Source organism: Sceloporus undulatus, chromosome 5 (assembly GCF_019175285.1).
Source record: "Sceloporus undulatus isolate JIND9_A2432 ecotype Alabama chromosome 5, SceUnd_v1.1, whole genome shotgun sequence".
Lineage (NCBI taxonomy): Eukaryota > Metazoa > Chordata > Lepidosauria > Squamata > Phrynosomatidae > Sceloporus > Sceloporus undulatus.
The window spans coordinates 120,404,670-120,426,562 of NC_056526.1; the positions used below are offsets into that span (position 1 = coordinate 120,404,670).

Below are 21,893 nucleotides of genomic sequence, written 5' to 3' on the forward strand. Positions count from 1 at the left end.
GAGATTGGAAGAATCCCAAGATTATAATTTATATAAAGGAAGAGTCATACAGAGATTTGGATTAACTGTTAAACACCAGAGAAGACAATTTTGTAATTTATGAAAGGAACCTAGGGATACTTATACATAATTGGGGTGCAAACGTGATCATAAGTAGTTGGATTTTTGGCTCAATAGTAGGGACAAAACAAGATCTAGAGAATTTAATTGGAACAATTCTGCAATATTTTACCTCACAATTATAGATGGCTAATTTAAGATAAAAATCCTAAAATTGTAGCTGAGGGAGCAGAGTTAATGGATACTTTAATAAATATAAGGGAGAAAGTGAAAAGAAAACTATGACCACCACCACCCCAGATAGAAACCCTAATTTTAATGAAAGGAGCAGTTATCAAAGTTGGTAGCTTTCAAATGACAGGCCGATCCCTACTGTGTTTTAGTCATGTTTTGTTTTTTCTTCTTTTCCCTTGCTTTTTCATCTGTATGTTTCTTTCTTGTCTGCATGCATTTATGTATATCATTTTGATATTACTGTGTATTAGATTAGTTTTAAAATCTATATTGTAAATGAAGGTATCACAGTTTTCGAAAGGATTGACTGGTCTTCAGTAACAACATTAGTGTTCTTAGCGTTCTGACAAGTATATTTTTCTGACAGATGCCATTCCCCCATACTTACAAACGCCCATAAGATTTATCTTGCATATTAGAAGCATTTTGTCTAGGATAGAATGGAAATGCAATTCACAACTAAAGTTATTTACATTGTCTCTCAAACATAATTTAATATCTTAAAGCTGAATAGTTTATTTGTGCGTTCCCATGAGTATAACAAACAAAAATGCAGAGAGGGAAGAACATACTAATTTTCATTAGAAAGGCAAATAAATAAATACTTTGTTCTCAGCAGTTGCCTTTAAAAAAAAAAAAGAACAGAAACAGTGGTTATGGCAGAAATAAATGTGTAACATCATGTTCCACAAGGAAAAACCCCAGACAGACATTTTCCCAAGGACTGCTGAACCACTGTGGATCCTTTCCTAATAAATGCAAATAGTGGGAAGTGAGTTATAATGCCTGAGCTAACATCTTGGATCTCAGAAGTAGTACATTATTATTATTTATTTTCAACGTAAACATACATTACAAGTTATTATACTTCTTGTTACATCTTTTTGTTCAACATAGTCTAAATTTTGTTACCTCTAAGAATTTATTAATATACATACCATACTAAATTTCCTATTTCCCCTGTTGAACATACATCATTTCTGTATACACATCAAATAGTAATCTTACCCACTACATAACTCTAACTTTTCTTACTATACAATGAGTTTGTCTTCCCATAATTTCGAAACCTTTTCCCATTTTTCTTCGTATTGTTGAGTAGAATTATTATTTATATGTGCTGATAGAGTGTCTAAAGTGGCTAATTCATGTAACCTTACTACCCATTCCTCTATTGCTCATCTTGCACCAGATTGTCCTCTATTACATCAGTTATATTTAATAAGAAAAACTTCCGCCCTTAACGGGATGTTTTTCTTTAAGGTTTGTATAATATTTAAATAAATCATTTCTCAATTTTTTTTTGCTTTGGTACATTGTTGCCACATGTGGTATAGGGTCCCTTCTTTCTTCCTGCATTTCCAACAGTTTTTGTTTCTGTTTCTCCCTATTTGCGCTATCTTTGAGGGTGTCATATATCATCTGAAAAAAAAATCTTAAAATAGTTTTCTTTTAGGTTGCTACATCTTGTGAACTTCAGATTCTTCTTCCAGACATTTTCCCAACTCTTAAGGGGGATATCATTTCCAACATTTTGTGCCCACTTAACTATGTTTGGTTAAAGTTGAAGAAACACCTTTTTGTATTGCTCATGAAATACAATTTTTTACTCTCAGACTCTGGAATGCTTTGTTCCCAGTGACACATGACCATGAGAAGAAGGGGTGCTGCCTGCTTAGATACCCTCCAAACCACAAAATGCAGGCCTGTGACTAACATCATCATTTCCCCCCTCCTGTACGACTTTTCCTGATGAAGATACCAGTGGGGCTTCAAAAGCTTGCATCGTGTATTTTGTGCATTTGAGTTGGCTATTAATTTTGTGGATTTTGGATGTTATTGTACTAAGGGATTCTTCAGACATCATTTTTTTATGAGAGAATGCAAATAATCTCACTCACACATTCCACTTTTGTTGTTCACACTATGGAAGTGTGTCTATACACATCTCTGCGAATTATTTTGCTCACATGTGCCATCACTCAAATAAAGACAGAGTTAGTGACATGAATGTATTTGAAGCACGTTCAAAGCATGCAGCTGGAAGCTGTGTAAAATGCACTGTACATGGTCCAGAACCTTGCCCAAAAATTGAATGTTAGAGACTGGCCAACAATTATGCAGAATGGTGGAATGGGGGGGGGGGGTAGCAATGGTTCTATAATAGCCTTCTTCAAGCAAGATGGAACTCTGCCTTATTTTTTGCAAGGGATTAACTACTCCCTCTATCCATTCAGCCATTCCCCCTGCAACTTTTTTTAATAAGCCAGGAAGGGCAAAGAGCAATCTAACCCATATATGTGATAGCTCTCATCTCACCAGGAATCCTGTCATCATCTTTGAGTTGCACAATTTGAAAAGTTTCATTATCACTGGACAAGCAAGAGCCAAGTTACATCCACTAGATCTGAATCAATTATAGTATTCGAGTCAGTGCAGATCTAAGAGATTTTATCTGTAAAGTGCTGGGCAAGTTGTTCATAGCAGGATGTCAAGTGGTCTGGGTTTTCCAAACTTGGGCCTGTGTGTAAAAGCCCCCTGAAACAGCTAGACCGGCCAGCTCCTAGCAAACATGATAGAGGCAGAGAAGAAATTTGCTTTTGCAGCCTGTATTACCAGAGAGTAGGCCCTTAAACAAGCTTTAGCTTGTGTGCAATTAGACCCTCTTTGTCTTTTCTGCCAATGTCACTTTGGTCACCTTCCTACTTGTTTTACTGCCACCAGCTCCTTGGGAAACCAAGGCACCAATTTGATTCTACTTCATAAGAAGTAATCTGCAGGAGCAATTGTGTCCACCATCCTGGCCATTTCTACATTTAAAAGATTTTGACTTGGCTGCTTACCAAGGCAGCAGTAAATTGTCCAAGAGCCATCAGACGTCCATCCAGATCCGCCACCCCCCTGGGGCAGACCATTTTAATTGGTCCCCGTCCCCTACAGAAGCATCCCAGAAAGACTAAACCCTACCAGGTAATGATCTGTCCATGACAATGGAACTATAGAAAGTTCTTCCATTTCCAGGTCACACCTCACCTACTAAAGAAAATAATGTCCAAAATCGCAAAACAAGGAAAGACTGCTTGTTAACATTCTTTAGAATGTGAAATTTCATTTACCACAATTCTCTTCATCACTATCATCTTCACAGTCTGCCTGACCATCACATCTTCTAGAGGCCAGCACACACCTCCCTGAATGACATTTGAAGTGACTGGGTGAGCACTCTGCCAGAAAAATTACAAAATCAAGTTAGTAACAGTGCTTTGATACACCAGGATGAAAAAGAGATGTTAAAAAAGAATACACATCATATCCTTAAGCCTGCCTACTGCCAGCTTTACACCCATTTAACACTAACATGCACACCAGCAACTCAAATGCTGGCTCAGCTATCAGCTCCAAAATTCCTTATTCTAGTTTTCTGATTTTCAATATTTCTCTCTGTGTGCTTATGTGTGTAAGAAAGAACATTATTAATTTTAAAAGGTAACTGCTAAAGAGCTAAACTGGTCCAGAGGTTGGTAAAGGGTAGGTAGGTTTCTTAGTAGCTTTAGACATGTACATGAACAACCTGTCTCAGGTAGAATTCAGAGACATAGCTATGGCGCTATACAAACCGGCCTAAAGTGCACCCTTGTCACATGCTAGGGGTTGGCGGAGGGCGCACCGCCCATACGTGCCTCACCCCTAGCACATGACGAGGGCGTCAAAATGGTGGTGCCCTGTACACATGTGCACCATCATTTTGACGTGACGGACGCCTAGCATCCGCACATCGCAACACACTTGTGATGTCACAAGTGTGCCATTGGCGCACTCAGGCATCACAAGTGCGATGGGGGAAAGAACCCGCTTTTTGATAGTTCTTTTTGCTCCGCGAGGGAGCCACGCGGTTTGTCCGCTGCGGCTTCCTCGCTGAGCAAAGCAAGGTGCTGGCAGACCACCCTTTTTGGGCGGTCTGTATCCCACCTATGTTAGTCTGGTATATCACTAACATATTATAACATTGGTTAACACCTCAGCCTCGTGAGGATGTTCTTGACCAAATTAAGATATCTCCTTTCTGGTTCGTAGCCCGCACACACCATATTCCCAAACTCCCTCCACCATTCAAATGAGCATCCAGCCACCATAGCTTTAGGCAACATCTTTCCTCCTGCTTTTGTCCCTCAATGACCATAGCTAAAATTGAACTTGTCACCTCATCACCATACCCACAAGTTCCATGGTTATTCATACAATCTGATAATAAAGGTTCTTCCTGGGCACCTGTTGACTCCATGCATCTGAGAAGTAAACCAAGTCTATTTTTTTAAATTGTTTCTGAAATGGAGCAAAGGCAAATCAGGAAGCGATTCAAACTGCCAGTGGGAATGACCCCTATGAAGCTTATGCTACAACTTCTTTCACATGGTAGTAGCCTTTAGACACTACTGAGGAAAATCAGATCCAGACAAATCCATCTCATAAGGTATAATTCAACGTATTCTGTTCAAACCCTGCTACCCTGAATATTATTATTCCATGTTTACTACAATGTTACAGTTTCCATTCATTTCACTTAGGTATTCAATATATGGACTATTTTGCTGTTGAATCTTCAAATTACTTTGGTTATTAAATATTAACAAATTTCAAGCCATTTTCTACCGAGAGTGTCGAATAAATATTAAAACAAGCTAGTCTTGTTTTAATACACTTACTCATGTCCAAAAGCTTATTTCTCTGGCTACCGTTTATTCTCCTAAAATACAATAACTCTATCCTCCAGTTAAGAAATTTACAATTTTTAAAATAACCTACACATTGTCCAGTTCCCTCCTTGCTATTAATTTTGTATCTGGATATTTTAATTGTTAGCCGCTTTGATTGTTTTATTACAGAAAAATGGGGTATAAATAAAAGTTTTATTTATTATTTATTTGTATTAATATATTTCAGGTATGACTGGAAGAAGGTTTTAAACAGCAGCAAATGAAGTGCTTCCACTCATGTGCTCAATGTCTAGCTAAAACATTCAGAAAATTAAGTAACCTTCTACATCATCATCAGGTGTGAGACATGTTTGATTGTCTGAGTTTTCTTCTGGAAACTGAGAGCAATCAGTATCTTCTGGCCATTGCAGACCTACAATTCCAAGTACTGACTCACATCGTTCCTTGGACTGTTCACAAAGTGTCCTGCAAAGATTAAATTTGAAGGAGAGAGAAAGAGAGAGGTAATGTTTTGGGCGGGTATTTGGCAAAACAAATACATAGCAAAAGATCAAAAACTGGTTATAGAAATTAAGATTTACAAAACCACATGGCAGATATATACTGAAATCTTTGCCAGTATGTTGACTATGAAGCCAATAGCTTGATCCTAAAACTTTGTGAATCATTGCATAATTACTTAGAATGGGACATATCAATAGATAAGCTCTATAATGCTTCAGGAAGTGTGCACAGTACACAGGGGATGTACACCTTTGTAAATGTTGTTCTTTAGGACAATAACAAATATTTAAATCATATTTTCCCCACTGCAAGGAAGTCCTTGAATGGTCAAGGGTTTAATCAGGGTTTAATCTGTGAAAAATCTGCACATGGGTGTTTTTCACAGAAAATAATGTTTTTGGTACAGAAATCCATGTTTTTTGCACAGGAAATTTGATTTCCTGAACAGAAAATAACATGCCTGATTCTGTTGTATTTTACATCCATGGTCAATAGAGAACAATATATCATAAAAATAGTTCCAATACCATCTACAGAAAGAGTGTGAAATTCCTTCGCTCCTCCAAATGTCTTAAGGTTCATCTCTTAGATGCCCAGCCAATCTGGCCAAAAATAAATTATTAATGGGAAATCATCTAAAATCTTAAAAGCCAAAGGTTCCTAACACAGTATCGGAGTACAGCATAAAATAGCTTAATATATAATAACATTTTATGGATACCAAAAAGTACCTTTGGCCAGATAAGAAAGAAAAGTAAATTAGACAAATTATCTTTATTATATTTTTTCAATCTTTTATACTTCATTTTTATAAAAACAGCTCTATTCTTTAGAAATCCTCCTCATATGAAATTCTTTCCACACTCATAATTATTTTGTTAACTCTTTATTGGATCTATTCTTTCATAATTATAACTATGTAACAAAAATGAAACATACTGCTAAAAGAAACAATATCCCGTTTGTTCCTACAGTGGCTCTGAAAAACTTAATTATTTCGCCTAGATTTTAACTGCCAATCAGAAGTGTGCATGACAACCATTAGGAACTAAACAAAACACACACTTGCAATTTATAATATTCCCACGGTGTCTTCGAAATGTTTCTTGAATCATTTGCCAAACCCAACAGAATTCAAATAATTATTTAAATTATATTTTTCTGACTGCAGTTCAGTGACATCAGCAGCTTTATTTATTTATTTATTTATTTATTGCATTTATCTCAAACATGAACCTAAAGGCAACTTACAATTTTAAACGGTACAAAAAGTGAATAGTAATACAATTAAACTAACTGTGATATTTAAACAATTCTGAATCTACATCTGAAAGGATAAAATTAAAAAGAGAAAAAGTCTTCAAAACAGTTCAATTTAAAATAATACAGCAGCCTCAGCCATTCTTTAAACACTATCTGTTTTAAAGGCAGTTAGAATAAAAAAGGTTTTGCCTGGCAATAGAAGGACTGCAAAGAGGGTCATTTTGGTCTCCCCAGGAGATTTCTAGAGTCTAGGGGCAGCCACCAAGAAGGTCCTCTCTCACATTTCAGGAGCAAAATAAACATGTTGAAGAAGCTTAGAAAATGGTAATATAATTTATGAGCAGTAAACACTTTCTTTCTTTTGCTCTTAGCATCTCTGTTAAAGCAGGGGAATTACAGTCATTATGAATTGATCACTTTTCCACTGTAGACTATCCACATTGCTAAGTGTACTAAGAGCACATTAGCAGCAATGACTTTTTTAAAAGGATAGTTGTTCTCTAGCTTCATAGTGAACATCAATCCTATGAGTCTGATTCAAAACCAAGCCAGAAGATCCATATTGCCACACAAGAAAAGAGTTTGCACAATAGGGGTATAACTAGTGATAAGTTATCCTGTGACCATTATTAGTGACCTGCCAGGGTTTTGCTAAAATAACTATCTACTCTTCTGTGTACTGACCATGCTGATAACATATACTGCTCTATGCTTCATTGAGCAAATTATATGAGCTTTTTCAAATAAATAAATAAATAAAAATCACAATTGCCGCTGTTACACAGATCTTATTCCTATCCAAATTAGGCTAATAATTTTAAATTGGTATGTTTTAATTGGATGTTCCTAGCCAAATTAGGCTACTACATTTTAAAGTCATCTTTCTATCCTATTTTCTTTCAATACATCCAGGAGAGCATGTATGGCTCTCTTTCTGCACATTTTATTTTCATAAGAACCCTGAGAAGTAAACCAAGGTGAGGCAGAAAACTAGCCCATGATAACTCAGGACTTTTTCATGCATGAATGTATACTAGAACCTGGATCTACCAACTACCAGTTCAACACTCTAACTACTAATCACACAATGACTTTCAATACTATCATCCTGTAATAATATTGGTTCTCAAATACAGCAAAGCACTTTATGTGAGGTGGACTTTAAAAAAATGTTCAAGAACTGCTCCTAGTACAAATTTTAGGAGCCACGTTGTTTCACATTTGGAATTGCACCAATTTTTGGATTGTACTGTATATGTTTTTATGTAGAGCCAGTATGATATAGTGCCTTGAGTGTTAAACTATGACTGTGGAGACCAGGACTGATTCCCCACTCAGGCATGAAATCTTTGGCAAGTCACATTTTCTCAGCCTCAGAGGAAGGCAAACTTCCTCGGAACAAATCTTGCCAAGAAAACCCCATGATAGGTTCACCTTAGGATCACTATAACTCAGAAATGACCTAAAGGCTCAGATATGTTGTTATAGTCTGTCAGACTGGGAGAAATGTGCAAAGTCTTTTATTGAAGCAAATGAAATGGATAACAGCTTGGCCTGCACTGATGTCAAAGACACTGTTTTCCATGATTAGATTTCTTAGAAGACCTGTGCTTGTCATGAAGATCTCTTTGATGAAGACTGTCTTCCTCAAGGAGAACAAAAAATTCACTTGGACTGACTAGACCAAGACCTAAGTTTAGAATGACAGGCAGACTGTGCTTTGATGCCATGCTTTATTGCAATTACTATCAGGTTCTGATTGTGCTTCGATTTTTCATCTGTGCTAGAATTAAATAAACCATCCCCAAAGGTCAGTGGAGTTTCTAGCATACTGGGTCATGCCTGTTGATTGTAACCAAGGAATTCCTACAAGAAGATTCTTAAAAGTGCAGCTGATTCATCACACACAAAGGAACCAAGGGACTGCTCAAAATCGAAGCGTATATATACATATTCACTGAAGGGGTCAGGGCTACTCCTAACATAGAGGCTGTACTAGAAGCGCTGGGTTGGGGAATGCGGCAATCGCATGCCACGCCCCCAACCCGATGCAAAAAGAACCAGCAAACAGCGGATTCTTTTTCTCTGGGTGTACCAACTACCACCTCTGTGGTTTCTGAGGGAGAAGAGAACAGCTGGGCACAGCTCAGTCTTGACTATGCCCAGTTGCTGAGCTCTTCACCTTCCAGCTGCCATTGCTGTGGCTTCTGAGGGGAAAGCATAGCAGCCAGAAACTACTGAATTGTCATCCCACCATCCCATTTTCCTGGTGTGTTGTGTCTTATTTAGTTGTATGATTGAAGTCAGGAAACTGCTGAATTATCTAACTATAAGCCACTCTGAGAACTTTTGTGGCTGCAACAAATATAAATATTTGTAGAAAAGAGAGAAGGAGGGAGGGAGGGAGGAAGAGAAGAGAAGAGAAGAGAAGAGAGAAAGAAAGAAAGGGGGCAGAGGAAATTAAAGACATCAAGGAAAGTAATGTAAAAGCAAAACCAGTAAGAATATTTTCAAATCAGGATCTATATAACATAAGATTCCTTTTCTGATATTTTTATTTGATTGATTGATTAAAGCATTTTTAACCCATCAATCAGCCAAAGAGATTCCCAGAAGAAGTTTACAGAGGAATAAAAATAAGTCTCTGCACCCAGGCTGTCAAGCAGTTGGGAGTCTACTGGATTCAACTAGATTGCTAGATGCCAGTAAACCACATGAGCCGGGCATGAAGATAATAGCCATATCTCTGGTTCAGCATTTACTTTTCAGACATTTACTCACTTTAAATGCAGAGGTTCTATTCAACTTTCAAGCACAAATCATTAGACATAATAACTAGTTAAAAAAAAAAACAAAGGAAGTCATGTCCTAACTGAATATAGGTCTACAAAGCACAACTTTGATTTATAAAATATGGATCTAATTGTTAGACACCATTACAATGAAAGCTGAAATAGCATGAAAGATTTTGGAGGGGGTTGGTTTTATTTATTTTTTATTTATGTTTTTTAATGCTATCAACTGTTACCTGCATGGTGGGATACGCTGACTTGTTTGAAGATCACATTTTGGCACCAAAATTGTGCAGGCAAAAAACATAAGGTATTTGTAGCAGTTAGTCTGAACCAAAGCTGGGAAGAGAGAGGACTCCCAGCTGACTGAGGCTTCCTTTTGTGTCAGATGTCCCAAGTAGTTGGGGTAATTTGTGTAGTTATAAGGCAGGTTCAAACACAGTTCCAGTGTAATTGGTTCACACTGACCTAGTAGAGTAAAAAAGAAATTAAATTTTAAATACCGAAGCAATAGTTCTGGAATTATCCAATTCTGCTTAATAAAGAGGATCTAATAGATGAGGAATTGCCAAATGATGAATGGATCTTTTATTTTTCAAGGAAAATAAACACACACACACAGAAGCACACACATTGTGAAGCAAAAATACTTTAGTTATTATCAGTCTGTGTTCTGAATCTGAATTGATGAAAACATAGCAGTGGGCAAGATCTTATTTTGACAATGTATTAATGCTGGCTCTCAAATTTTGCAAATACTTTTCCTGCTATTTTAGACTATTTCCAAAGTTCTTGAACTAACATTTTAACTCAGAAGCCTCAGGCCCTTTCTGAAACATTGTAATACATATCTCTGCTGCCTTCATAGGAAATTGGAACTGCTGGCCCATTTTTGGTACCTGAATGTTAAAATTCAAATTATATATGGTAACAGGATAACAATAATAAGCAACAACAATAATTAATTGACAATAGTCTACATGAAACTCCTGGGAGAAGTTTTCCGAAATTTTGGAGTAAGGTGTCACCAGTATGCTGATGATACCAAGCTCTATCGCTCCTTTCCACTTAATTCCAAAGAAGCTGTTCCTATCCTAAACCAGTGTCTGGCAGCTGTAATGGACTGGATGAGGAAAACAAACTGAAGCTTAATCCAGACAAGACAGTGGTGCTTCTGTTCAGTTGAAAGACAGATCCAGGAATGAGGATTCAGCCTGTCTTAAATGGGGTTACACTCCCCCTGAAAACACAGGTTTGCAATTTGGGGGTACTCCCAGATTCAGCACTGAGCCTGGAGGCCCAGGTATCAGTGGTGACCAGGAGTGCTTTTGCACAGCTAAAACTAGTGTGCCAATTGCACCATTCCTGGAGAAGTCAGATCTGGCCACAGTGGTTCATGCCTTGGGTACATCCTGTTTGGATTACTGTAATGGGCTCTAAGTGGGGCTGTCTTTGAAAAGTGCTCAGAAACTTCAGCTGGTCCAAAGAACTGCAGCCACGTTGTTAACTGCAGCTGGCTACAGGGAACATACAAACTTGCTGCAACAGCTCCATTGGCTGCTGGTCCATTTCTGGACACAATTTGAAGTGCTATTTTTGACCTATAAAGCCCTATAGGGCTTGGGTTCAGGCTATTTCAAGGACCATATCTCCCTTTACGGAGCAGTCCTCCTCTCTGTCCCACCACCCTCTCAGGTGTGTTTGGTGGGAACATGAGAAAGGGCCATGTCAGTTCCATGGGAATTATGGGCTGCTCCCAGGTTCTGGAACTCCCTCCTTAGAGAGGCCAGGTTGGCTCCATCCTTGTTTTCATTTCAGCAGCAGATAAAAACATTGTTATGCCACCAGGTTTTCTCACACTGACATGGGTGCTGTAAGAGTTGTATAAAGAGTTTTTACATTTTAAATTTGAACATAAAAAGTTTTTAATTTTTTGAAATTGTATAATTGTTTTTAAATGTTGTATTTTTAATGCTTTGTACTATTTTAAAATGGATTATTTTAAATTTTGTTAGCTGCTTTGAGTCCCTGTACTGGGAGGAAGGTGGGATGTAAATAAATAAATGTCTGTCAGGGGACTCAAAATCTGATTCCTGACTGCACCTTAATCACACTTTGGTCAGTTCTATGCATGTTCTGATCTGCTGTTGAAGAGGAGGAGGAGGAAGAGGAAATGTTTGTTTAATGTGGAGTGTAGCTGTTTGCAAGCCTGGCTTATATTTCTATTCTTGTTAACATACTTTTATTTTCCATAAACAACAATTTCACTACTGAACACAGACTAAAAAAGTCTGCTCCTTAAATTTAATTCTGAGTGAAAAAGTGATTTATGAAAAGTCAGCAACCCAAATGAAACATATATAAACAATCCCCATGTTGCCTAGTTTCCTTAGAAGAAATCATCGAACATATGTCACAAGTAAGTCACTGTGGTGGCCTTACAATCACAGAAAGGATGGACTTGAAATTATTTTGTCTGGAAGCCACTCAGTCTGTGCTGAACATCTGGGTCTTTCTTGTAATTTTCAGAATTGTATTTTCTGACATTTCAATTATATTGTACAGGATGAACATATATTCAGAGTGTTATTGCTAAAAATGAGCATTCTCTAGCTGGATAAAAGCTATATAAAGGATGAAAATATTTCAGATATTTTAAATTCTTCTTAAAGGGAGTTTTAAATGCATACACACACCCATATATATCATAACAGTAACAGGCGACAATTTAAGACACAAACGCTTTTCATCCTGCCTTCCAATTCTTCTATTAACTGTCTTTGCTTTCAATTTCTATTGAAAACTTTAATTTCTTCCCTTTCTTCTCCAAATTTAAACTATTAAGTGCCCAGTAGTCAAGATTCTCACTCATCCCTAGCAACGTCTTTGTAATTGTAAGGATTCTCACTCATCCCTGGCAATATCTTTGTAATTGTAAGGAAACAGTTCAATGCATCAAAAGATCAATTAAACTGTCGTTCATGTTGCTGGTTTGTTACTGCTGTACTACAAAACAAGTGCCATGCTCTGTGCAGAATAATAGAGGAAATCTGGCAAAAAGCAAACCACCAGGAACATATGATATTCCAGTCAAATTATTGCAATCCACATTGACAGAGTCAATTCTAGTCCTAACCAACATATGTCAACAGATATGGAAAACAAAACAATAGCCAACAGATTGGAAACAATCAATATACATCCCCATCCACAAAAAAGAAATACAAAAGACTGAAGCAGCTATAGAACCATAGCACTAATCTCCCACGTAAGCAAAATTATACTTAAAATTCTGCAATAGAGGGCTGGAGTAGACGGCAGAAAGGATTGGCCTTGGGCCACAAACAGGCCAGGACCACAGTGACCACATGGCCTGCTCCCAAAGTGGCCCATTGCCACAGAACCCAAACTGAACCATCAGGAGTCAGATTATCCCAGCTAGTTTTTGTTCTGGTCCAAAGGACCAGAGAGTAGTGTCAGGGCAACTTTGGACTGCTTTGGGGGGGGGGGGGGGTGTCATTTAAACACCATGCCCCAAAGTGTCCAGACGCCACTTCATTTGGCACATCTGTTCCAGGCCATTGATGGAGAGAGAAATCCCAGACATCCAAGCAGGGTTCAGGAAAGGAAGAGGCACTAGGGAACACACTGCAAACATACGATGGCTAATAGAGCACACTAGGGGATTTCAAAAGAAAATCAGCATGTGCTTGATAGACAATAACTTTTATAGATAAAGGCTTTGCTATAAGGCCTTTGGCTGCATGAATCATGAAAGGCTATGAAACACCCTTAAAGACATAGAAGTGCCGACACATCTAATAGGCCTTATGCGGAATCTCTATTCTGGACAATAGGCTACTGTCAGAACAGAACATGGCGAAACAGTATGGTTCCCAATTGAAAAAGGGGTCAGATAAGGCTGCATCTTATCACCCTACCTGTTTAACTTCTATGCAGAACATATTGTAAGGAAAGCAGGACTAGACACAGAAGAAGGAGTGAAAATAGGAGGAAGGAATATCAACCATCTAAGATGCTCAGATGACACTATAATACTAGCAGAAAACCTCACAAACCTGGATCAACTACTAAGGAAGATCAAGGAAGAAAGTGCAAAGGCAGACTTGCTGATTAACATAAAGAAAACAAAAATAACCATGGAGAACCTACACAAATTTGACCTAGACAATGAGGAAATAAAAATAGTAAAAGAATTCTCATACCTGGGATTGCAGCCAGGAAATCAGAAGAAGATCAGAAGAATTAAATCAGAAGAATGGGAAGAGAGACTATGAAGAATTAGAAAAGATCCTAAAATGCAAAGATATACAACTGAGCACAAAAGTTAGAATCGTCCAAGCCATTATATTCCCTATTACCATGTATGGATGTGAGAGCTGGACAGTAAAGAAAGAAGGTAGGAAGAAAATCAACTCATTTGAGATGTGGTGCTGGGGAGAGTTCAGTGAGAGTCAGATAAAAAATCTGACAGGGCTTCAGTGAGAGTTCGATTGGACTTCAGTGAGAGTCAGTTAAGGAAATTGATTGGACTTCAGTGAGAATCAGAGAGGGATTCTGACAGGAGAGGGAGTTCTCTTAAATTAGTCCGGAAGGGACTGTGATGTGCCTGCAACTGTAGCCACCGTGAGTTTGAAATAATCTACCTATGATACTTTCTAATGTAATGTTAATTAATAAATTATTTTTATATAATAGCTGTCTCTATCAGAGTGAATTTTATATGCTGTAAACAAAAGCAAGCACGCTACCTAAGATACTCAACTGATTTGGGGATGACACTTGGGACCCTGGCCCTTGAACCCTTAGGGAGCCAGTTAAAAGGGTAAAAGCAGTGCAGATGTCAGTGACTGGGGCCTTGTGTGAAGAAGAATTTAAAATATTTGAAATATTTTCATCCTTTATATAGCTTTTATCCAAAAAATTAGTATAGTGTACATCATACTATATACTTTCAGCAGAGGTTTAGCTGAATATATGATCTGGAAGTGACCAAAATTCTGTTTCTGATGTCTGTTTCCTTTATTTCTGTCCAATTTTGGGGTGGGGCGGGGGGAGATTCTGGAACTCCCTTCCCAGTGAGGCCAGAATGGCAGCCTCCTTCTTGTCCTTCCATTGGCAGGCTAAAATCTTTTTATTCAGACCGGCTTTTAAAACAGAAACTTTTAAAGAATTGACTAGGGGGGTGTTGTATTGATTTAATTGAACAGTCTTAAAGAGTATTTTCCTTTTAATTGCATTTTATTATTTTAATTTTGAGTTCAATAGTTTTAATACTGTAAATATTCTATTTTAATTTTCACTTTATGTATTTTAAAAAATTGTATTGTTCTTTTACATTGTGAGCCGCTTTGTGTCCCAATTTTGGTGGGAAAGCTGGATACAAATAAGGGGGCGAGGAAGGGGAGAAGAAAGATTAGGCCTAAAAATGTTTTTAAAATATAGTCAAAATACTGAAAACATCAAAAATAAAATGTATAAAAAGTTGCTATACAATTAAATTATTAGGAATCGAAAACATTCAAACAAATGGTTAAAGAAGCCAAGCAAAAAGTTATAGGGAAAGGTAAATAGCTACATTTCAGGGGCTTTTTCAGGGAGTATGGAGGGCACCTAGGGACAACATGCAACCTGTGACAGGTACCAGGTCTCTAAAGTTTGACAAAACATTTTTCCCAGCTCTACCTGGAGATGACGGGACTGAACCTGGGCCCTTTTGCTTGTAAAACACATACTTTCTGCTCTACCACTGAGTTACAAACTTTCCAACAACTTATGAAGTCAAGTCTTAATTGCATAACAGGTAACTGCAAAAAAAAAAGTCAATGTTCAATAAGAAAAATCAGTACATAAATCCAGGCCTACTGTACATTTGCTTTGCTTTATTGTTCAAAATTGGGTTTGCTTAAACTGAAAACAGCATAGGTGCATGAATTGGATCTAGCCCTCTTTCTTTGATGTGCGATTGATCATGCTTTCTCAAAGTATTTTGGAAATTTGTTACAACAATGAATACTCAGTTAAAAGATGAAAGGCAGAAAGCATGTGAACAACAGTAGCTTGGAAGCAGACATTAAAATTCATGATAATGTGGGACTAAATAAAAAAAATTGGCTCGATCTAACCAAAAGCATTTCAGAATTGAGGAATTGGAACATTAATCACGAAAAAAAATTCTTCTGAGTTCTGAGTTTCACTATCAGCAAAGCAAGGAATGTAGAAGCAACTGAAAGCATGAACAAGTACAGTAATATCTATCTCCCATCCCAAACCGTGCAGTGTTGTAGTCTGGAAGATGTTCTTGTTGACTTCCATGTGAAAGAGGCCAGTGTGGCACATGTAGCAGTGTCATGCACCACAATGTAGCACATATGGGGCAAAGCAATCTGGTTTTTTATCTTCTGCTGCCCCCCTCGTCTGCCTCTTTTGTTGTGCTTCATCAACCCACCCTCCCACCTATGATACAGTGTAAACTCAGCTGTTCACCAGTCCTGGGTAGGCATTTTTCCCTTTTCCATGTTGTTTGTTTGGTCTAACCTACCCTGTTGAGTGGGGATAGTGACAATAGGTTCATGGAGAGTTCTAAATAGGTGGGCACTTGGCAAGTAGTGGAGGAAGAAAAGTAGCATTTTGGTGAACACTTATGGTTTGGTCTTCACCTTTTTGATGATGAGGAGGGCTCTGGATCTGCTTTTTTGGGTCATGCAACCTGGGGATGGAGAAGAAGATTTCTCCTACGACTGGACTGAGCCCTGAGCATAAATGATGTGATGGGGGGAGGGGGGGTTCTTCAGGTTGGCCTTCCAGTAGCAGGCTGGCTAAGGAGCAACCCAGCTTTTAGGTTCTCCTTGGGGATCAGGTGTTTCACCCAGAAGAAGCTGGGGAGGTCTAGGAGAGACCTCAGCTGCTCCTGTACTTGGTTGCTTCCCCGCTTTGCATCTCCCAGGGTTAAAGAATCATAGAGTTGGAAGAGACCACAAGGGCCATCCAGTCCAAACCCCTGCCATGCAGGAACTCACAATCAAAACATCCCCGACAGATGGCCATTCAGCCTCTGTTTAAAGACCTCCAAGGAAGGAGACTCCGAGGGAGTTAAAGGTTAAATGGGTAATAATTTGAATAAAGTAGTCCTTATTCAACCCAATCCCTGTTGTCTGGTCTCTTTATTTCCATCAGCAAAAAACGGCACAAAGCAATATCGAACTCACTGCAGTTTGCTTGTCTATTATTCATGTCACAGAGAGGAGAGTGGCTACAGGAATCAGGGCAGGAAGCAGAAGCACATTTCTGATCTCCTTCCCGACATGGTGTCTTACCTAGAAGGAGAAGATAAAAGTAATTGCTGAATTGCAAAATAGTCTAAACATTGTAATAGCCAATGGTAAAAGGCAGCATATTGTGTCTCCTTGTGGCATTTTATTAGCATAGTGATACAACATTATAAAAAAATTAAAAGTAGGAATTTGACTTCAGGATATTTGGTTAGGTATCTGGTTAGGTATCTACCTGAGCATCCTTCCTGACTATGAGTGCTTCTATCTAGTAATCATAAATAAAGGCAAAGTATCATGTCCTTATAAGTGGTCCAACAATTTGTAGGGATTTTTCATATCTCATATTCAACTCATATTTCTCATATTTCTAATGGACAGAACCAATTTCACTTTATGAAGATAAACTGTTATATAATCCATTACAGACTTCTAGCTCTATAATGTATTATTATCTAAAACATGGTTATTAAAAACTCATTATATTGCTTATTGCCTTACTTGGAGTCTTGCATTACTTAGCCAAAAACGTTGGGGGGGGGGAAGCATTAACCTCCCCCAGCCTGAAATTTGGAGGGTTCATTATGCAGCTTCCAAAAAGTAATGAGAAAAAGTAAAAAGCAAATTTTACTTGTCACAAGGAAACAAGTACAGTAACGACATTGGCAGTTTTTACATTACAGTACATTACAGTAGACCCTTGCTTTATGTGGGGGATCCGTTTCCGACACACAGACCCCAGTAAAGTGAATTCTGCACATGCTCAAGCCCCATTTAAATGAATGAGGCACGCTCCTGTGTGCGGCACAGTGTGCGTTCCATTCATCTACATGGGTTTCCTGTCCACGTGACCTCAAGTCCACATATGAGGCAGGCCAAATGTAATTGCAAAAGGAATGTTGTTATGCAGTCATTATCTCCCCTCCAAAAAAAACCAGCAAAAAAACAAAAACAAAGGAGTGCTAGTAACTTTGTTATTTGTAACATGTACTTCAAAGCTCTAACCTGGGAGGACTGCAAAGATGACACACAATGGTGGCAAAAGCCATGATTTTGTAGAAATCTCTGCAATATAACATCATCAAATGGTACTCAGTGTCAACAAATTACAATTCTTGCCTCAACAAGCTCAGCGTCAATTATATAGAAAAGGATTATTATATTACTGTACTGTTATTTTAAAGAAATGATCTTGATCAGATTGAAGTCGGTTAGTCTCCTGAATATATGCATAGTTTTTATACCGTAAAATTGGAGCAAGGGTTGAAATTGACCATATTCTTGGTACAGAATAGACTGGATTACTGTGATTCACATTGGATTACTGTGTTTGTTCATTTGATTCTTTAAGCATTTATATCCTGCCCTATATTAAAATGGTACACAACAGTTTAAAATTATTCAAAATATAAAACAGTAAAATAGTTTCAGCAGACTAGAAACATTTTAAACTATTTAATGAATTAAAACATCTTAAGAGTTTAAAACAAAGTATATGTACATTTTTGAAGAAATTAATTAGGCCATCAAGGCTTTATTTTGACAGTACAAGAACGAAGCATGAACCAGACCTCCAAAGAAAGAGAGCATTCCAGAAACAAGACCCTACAGCAGAGAAGACCTTCTCCCATGTCATCCAAAACAGTATTTCTCCTACTCTTGCAAGACAGAGTGGGGGGGGGGGGGGGGGAGGCTAAAGGAATGTTACATTTCTCATTTGATGGAGAAATATTCTCTAATGTTTGGGAAAGTTGCTGAAAACCGGGACAAGAGACTGCATGTTGCAACATAGCAGAAGGGTGCAAGAATCTAAGTGAATGTGCCTACATCCACAGAAGCAAGCGGGTTTAATTGTTGGACCATCTCTACAGACCAGCCTGCAAACTAATTCTATAACAGAAAGTAATTCAAGACTCCATAACAAAATTACAGCTTCCAGAATTGCTTGGATGAAGTCATGTCAGTCACACTGGTGCAAAACCGATAGAAGCTTGTACTGTAACCTATATCATCAGGCCTTCTGTAACATAATTTGTAGCACAAATCTGGAGTGTTTTTTGTAAGCAAAATTCTCAATCCAGTTTTGCTGTCTCCAAATGTGCAGAGACAGACAAAATACATCCTGGGTCTTGCCCTTTGGCTTGTCTGTTTGTTTAGAAGTATATACCTCAGCCATGGTCAGGGATTTAGTTTGTTTTTACCATTAATGTTATTTGTGACAGGATTTTTATAGTAAGAGAAATTTGGAAATAGATGTCTTTAAGCAGTGTGCATTTCTAAAATTACCCTTCCAAAGCAAGTCTTGGAAAAGCATGCATATGCAAACTGAAATTCACTTTGAAAAAACCCTCAGCTTCTCACTCTCACTCCACTTTCCTATGGGAGTTCCTTAATTCATTATAAATCTAGTATTTGAATGAAACACTACACAGATCCTTGCTAATCATAGCACAGCCTAAACAGAATTCCTATAAACACACCATGTCTTTGGACAGTTCATTGTACACAGCCAGGCGACCTCGTATTGGATTACTGTTTCCATAGAATGAATGAAGGTAGTTATGTCAACCTATCCCTTAATTACATTTCCTTAAGGACCATATGGAAAGAGAAGTTTTATTCACTGAGCCATGCGGTGAGTTTATTTTATTTGTAAATTGCAATGAGAATTTACTGCAGTACAAGCAAGGCTTCTTCCATTCTACTTATGCTTTCAAATGTGCACAATATTCTTCCCTGACACTGTTGACACCAAATGGATTCATTTATCTAACCAATGTATTTATCTGTTTAGGTTTTAGTCCTCTCTCTTTCCTGTCTCATGGATTCACAGTGGTTACATCTTGATGTTCTTTTCACAGGTACTTTCAAAACAAAAAAACCCCACTCTTCCTGGCTTTGAACCACTGGTTATACATAGATGTTTGTTGTTGTTTTTTATGGTGGCTGCAGCATTATTGGTAACCTGTGAGTTCTGATGTAAGCACAAATAAATTTCCCAAATGATCACTTTTCATAGATTTGTTTTGTCCTTATTAGCCGTGAATATAGGGGAGAGTGATCTTGGTTAGGACCATCAGATGGGGAAATGCAAGATTAAACTCTCTTACAGTTTTTCTGCCATAAATTTGACTTCCTAAAAGCATGTCATTCCAGGAAATGATACCTTGGGAGGGGGGGCAAAGAACAGTTTCAAGGAGTGGAAGGTTAACACTAAAATGCTGCTGAAGAAAGTTCTACTTTGCTCCGCATGTGTTGCACTCCTGATATGTACTCTCTTCTCCATTCCAGCCCTTATTTCTATAGTCTGGGAGAAGTGATTATGTTGCAGATATACCATTTATTGGAGGTCTGCATCATGACAGAGTAATATTCCATATATTTTCAGGAATGTCTCTCCACATCAGGAGAGACTCTCTTCCAAGTATTTTGTGTTATGCTCCCCTACAGATGCAAAAACTACATTGCTGTAACCAGTTCAAAATGTTTTAATTTCTAATGCAGTTGACAAATTTGGTCTACATACTCATTTCTGCTTCTTTGTTCTGTTGACATGTGTTAGGGTATCTGCAGTATAATTATATATATTGCTACACTGACCTGGTATCTCTAACAATGAAGGGTGTTTTGAAAATCTTTTTAATAAATAAACTTTCATATAATTTTAAATGCAATGCTGTTTAATCCATATATGCAGCTAGAAATTATTATTAAAAAGCCAAGTAATGGACACATGTGTCATCCCCACCAAACCAGGTACCTCCCCTAAATCCTTTTTAATAGTTGATCATATGAAATTTTAGAAAGGCAGCAGAAAGCTATCTTTACTTATTATTATTATTATGGAAATTAGGTTCCTGACACAATGACAAATTCAGACAGTATTTGTATTGGCTCCTGGCTACATGCTCTTCTAATGTACAAGTGGTTGTTGCATTTATGTGCCGAATTTTGACATGTACAATTAAAACAGGCAAATAGGGGAAATATATAGCTAAAGCAGTGTGTGAACCTTCATCTAGATCCAGTACATTTGCGTCCCCGCATCTCATGTATATGTTCAACTGTTATTTCACAGAGGTGAGAAAAACAGCAGCATGAAAGACAAGTCCTTCCTTATTTTGGCTTCCTCTTTTAGGGCCTAGCAAATAGAAACAGAATGGAACTAAGCTCACATTAAATCAAGCAGCAGGCAAGAAGTCATTTCCTGGACTAAATTTCTACAGATGGTAGATTCAAATATAAATTTGTTTCACACCATGCAGTATACAAATATCTGGAGCAAAAGCATAATCTCATGCCCTAAAATATGAAGAATTGGAGAAAAACTGCAAGATATATAGAGCAGGAGTAAGAAAAGTGTGCCCCGTGGAGTTTTTGCAGCCAAGGCAGGCCATCTCAGTATGTTGGTTTTGCTTATGAAAGCTTTTGTTTTTAGAGAGGTTAACAGGCATCTTCAAATCCCAAATTTGAAAAATGAAAGCAGAAGTGAACTGGAAGCTACTTTCCATGAGGATAAGGAGGCATTTTCCAGCATTTTCAGCTAATGCAAAAATCACTATTTCTGAAACAAGGTTTTCTAAGTTTTCAGCTGCAAGTACATAGTGACATGTGGAATGCCTTACTTTCACTACAGTTTTCTTCATCGCTTCCATCCTTACAGTCATTGTCTCCATCACACTTGAAAGAAGTGGGAACACACTGACCATTTTTGCATTCTGCCAGTCCTTGACTGTGGCATGCTGTGGAAAACAAAAAACATTTTGCTCATTTTTAAAGACTGTTAATTTCCTGCAAATGAAAACTTGTTTAAAGTTTTAAAACTTATTTAACATATCAGCAAGAGTGAAAAAAATTATCACAGAGGTTATTACAGTATAGGGTCATGTGTGCTTGACTGATAAGCACACTGGTTAAAATTCTAATATAGATGAGGAAAACAATTTGATTAAACACAGTAATGAACACTGGACTAAATCAAATTGTCAGTCTCAACTAAAATAAACCCAGTGAGTCAATGGGATTTGCTAAGT

General features: G+C 37.7%; 1 protein-coding gene across 1 annotated transcript in view; it reads right to left on the bottom strand.

Moving 5' to 3' along the window:
- Window positions 1–21,893, bottom strand: part of CORIN (corin, serine peptidase) — a 170,568-nt gene that overhangs the window by 38,665 nt on the left and 110,010 nt on the right. Inside the window, exons 8-12 of the mRNA XM_042470554.1 lie at window positions 21,486–21,602; window positions 16,798–16,905; window positions 9,805–10,036; window positions 5,329–5,474; window positions 3,411–3,518 (exon numbers count right to left, since the gene is read on the bottom strand). Coding sequence (XP_042326488.1) covers window positions 3,411–3,518; window positions 5,329–5,474; window positions 9,805–10,036; window positions 16,798–16,905; window positions 21,486–21,602 — 711 coding nt within the window. The remainder of the gene's footprint in view (window positions 1–3,410; window positions 3,519–5,328; window positions 5,475–9,804; window positions 10,037–16,797; window positions 16,906–21,485; window positions 21,603–21,893) is intronic.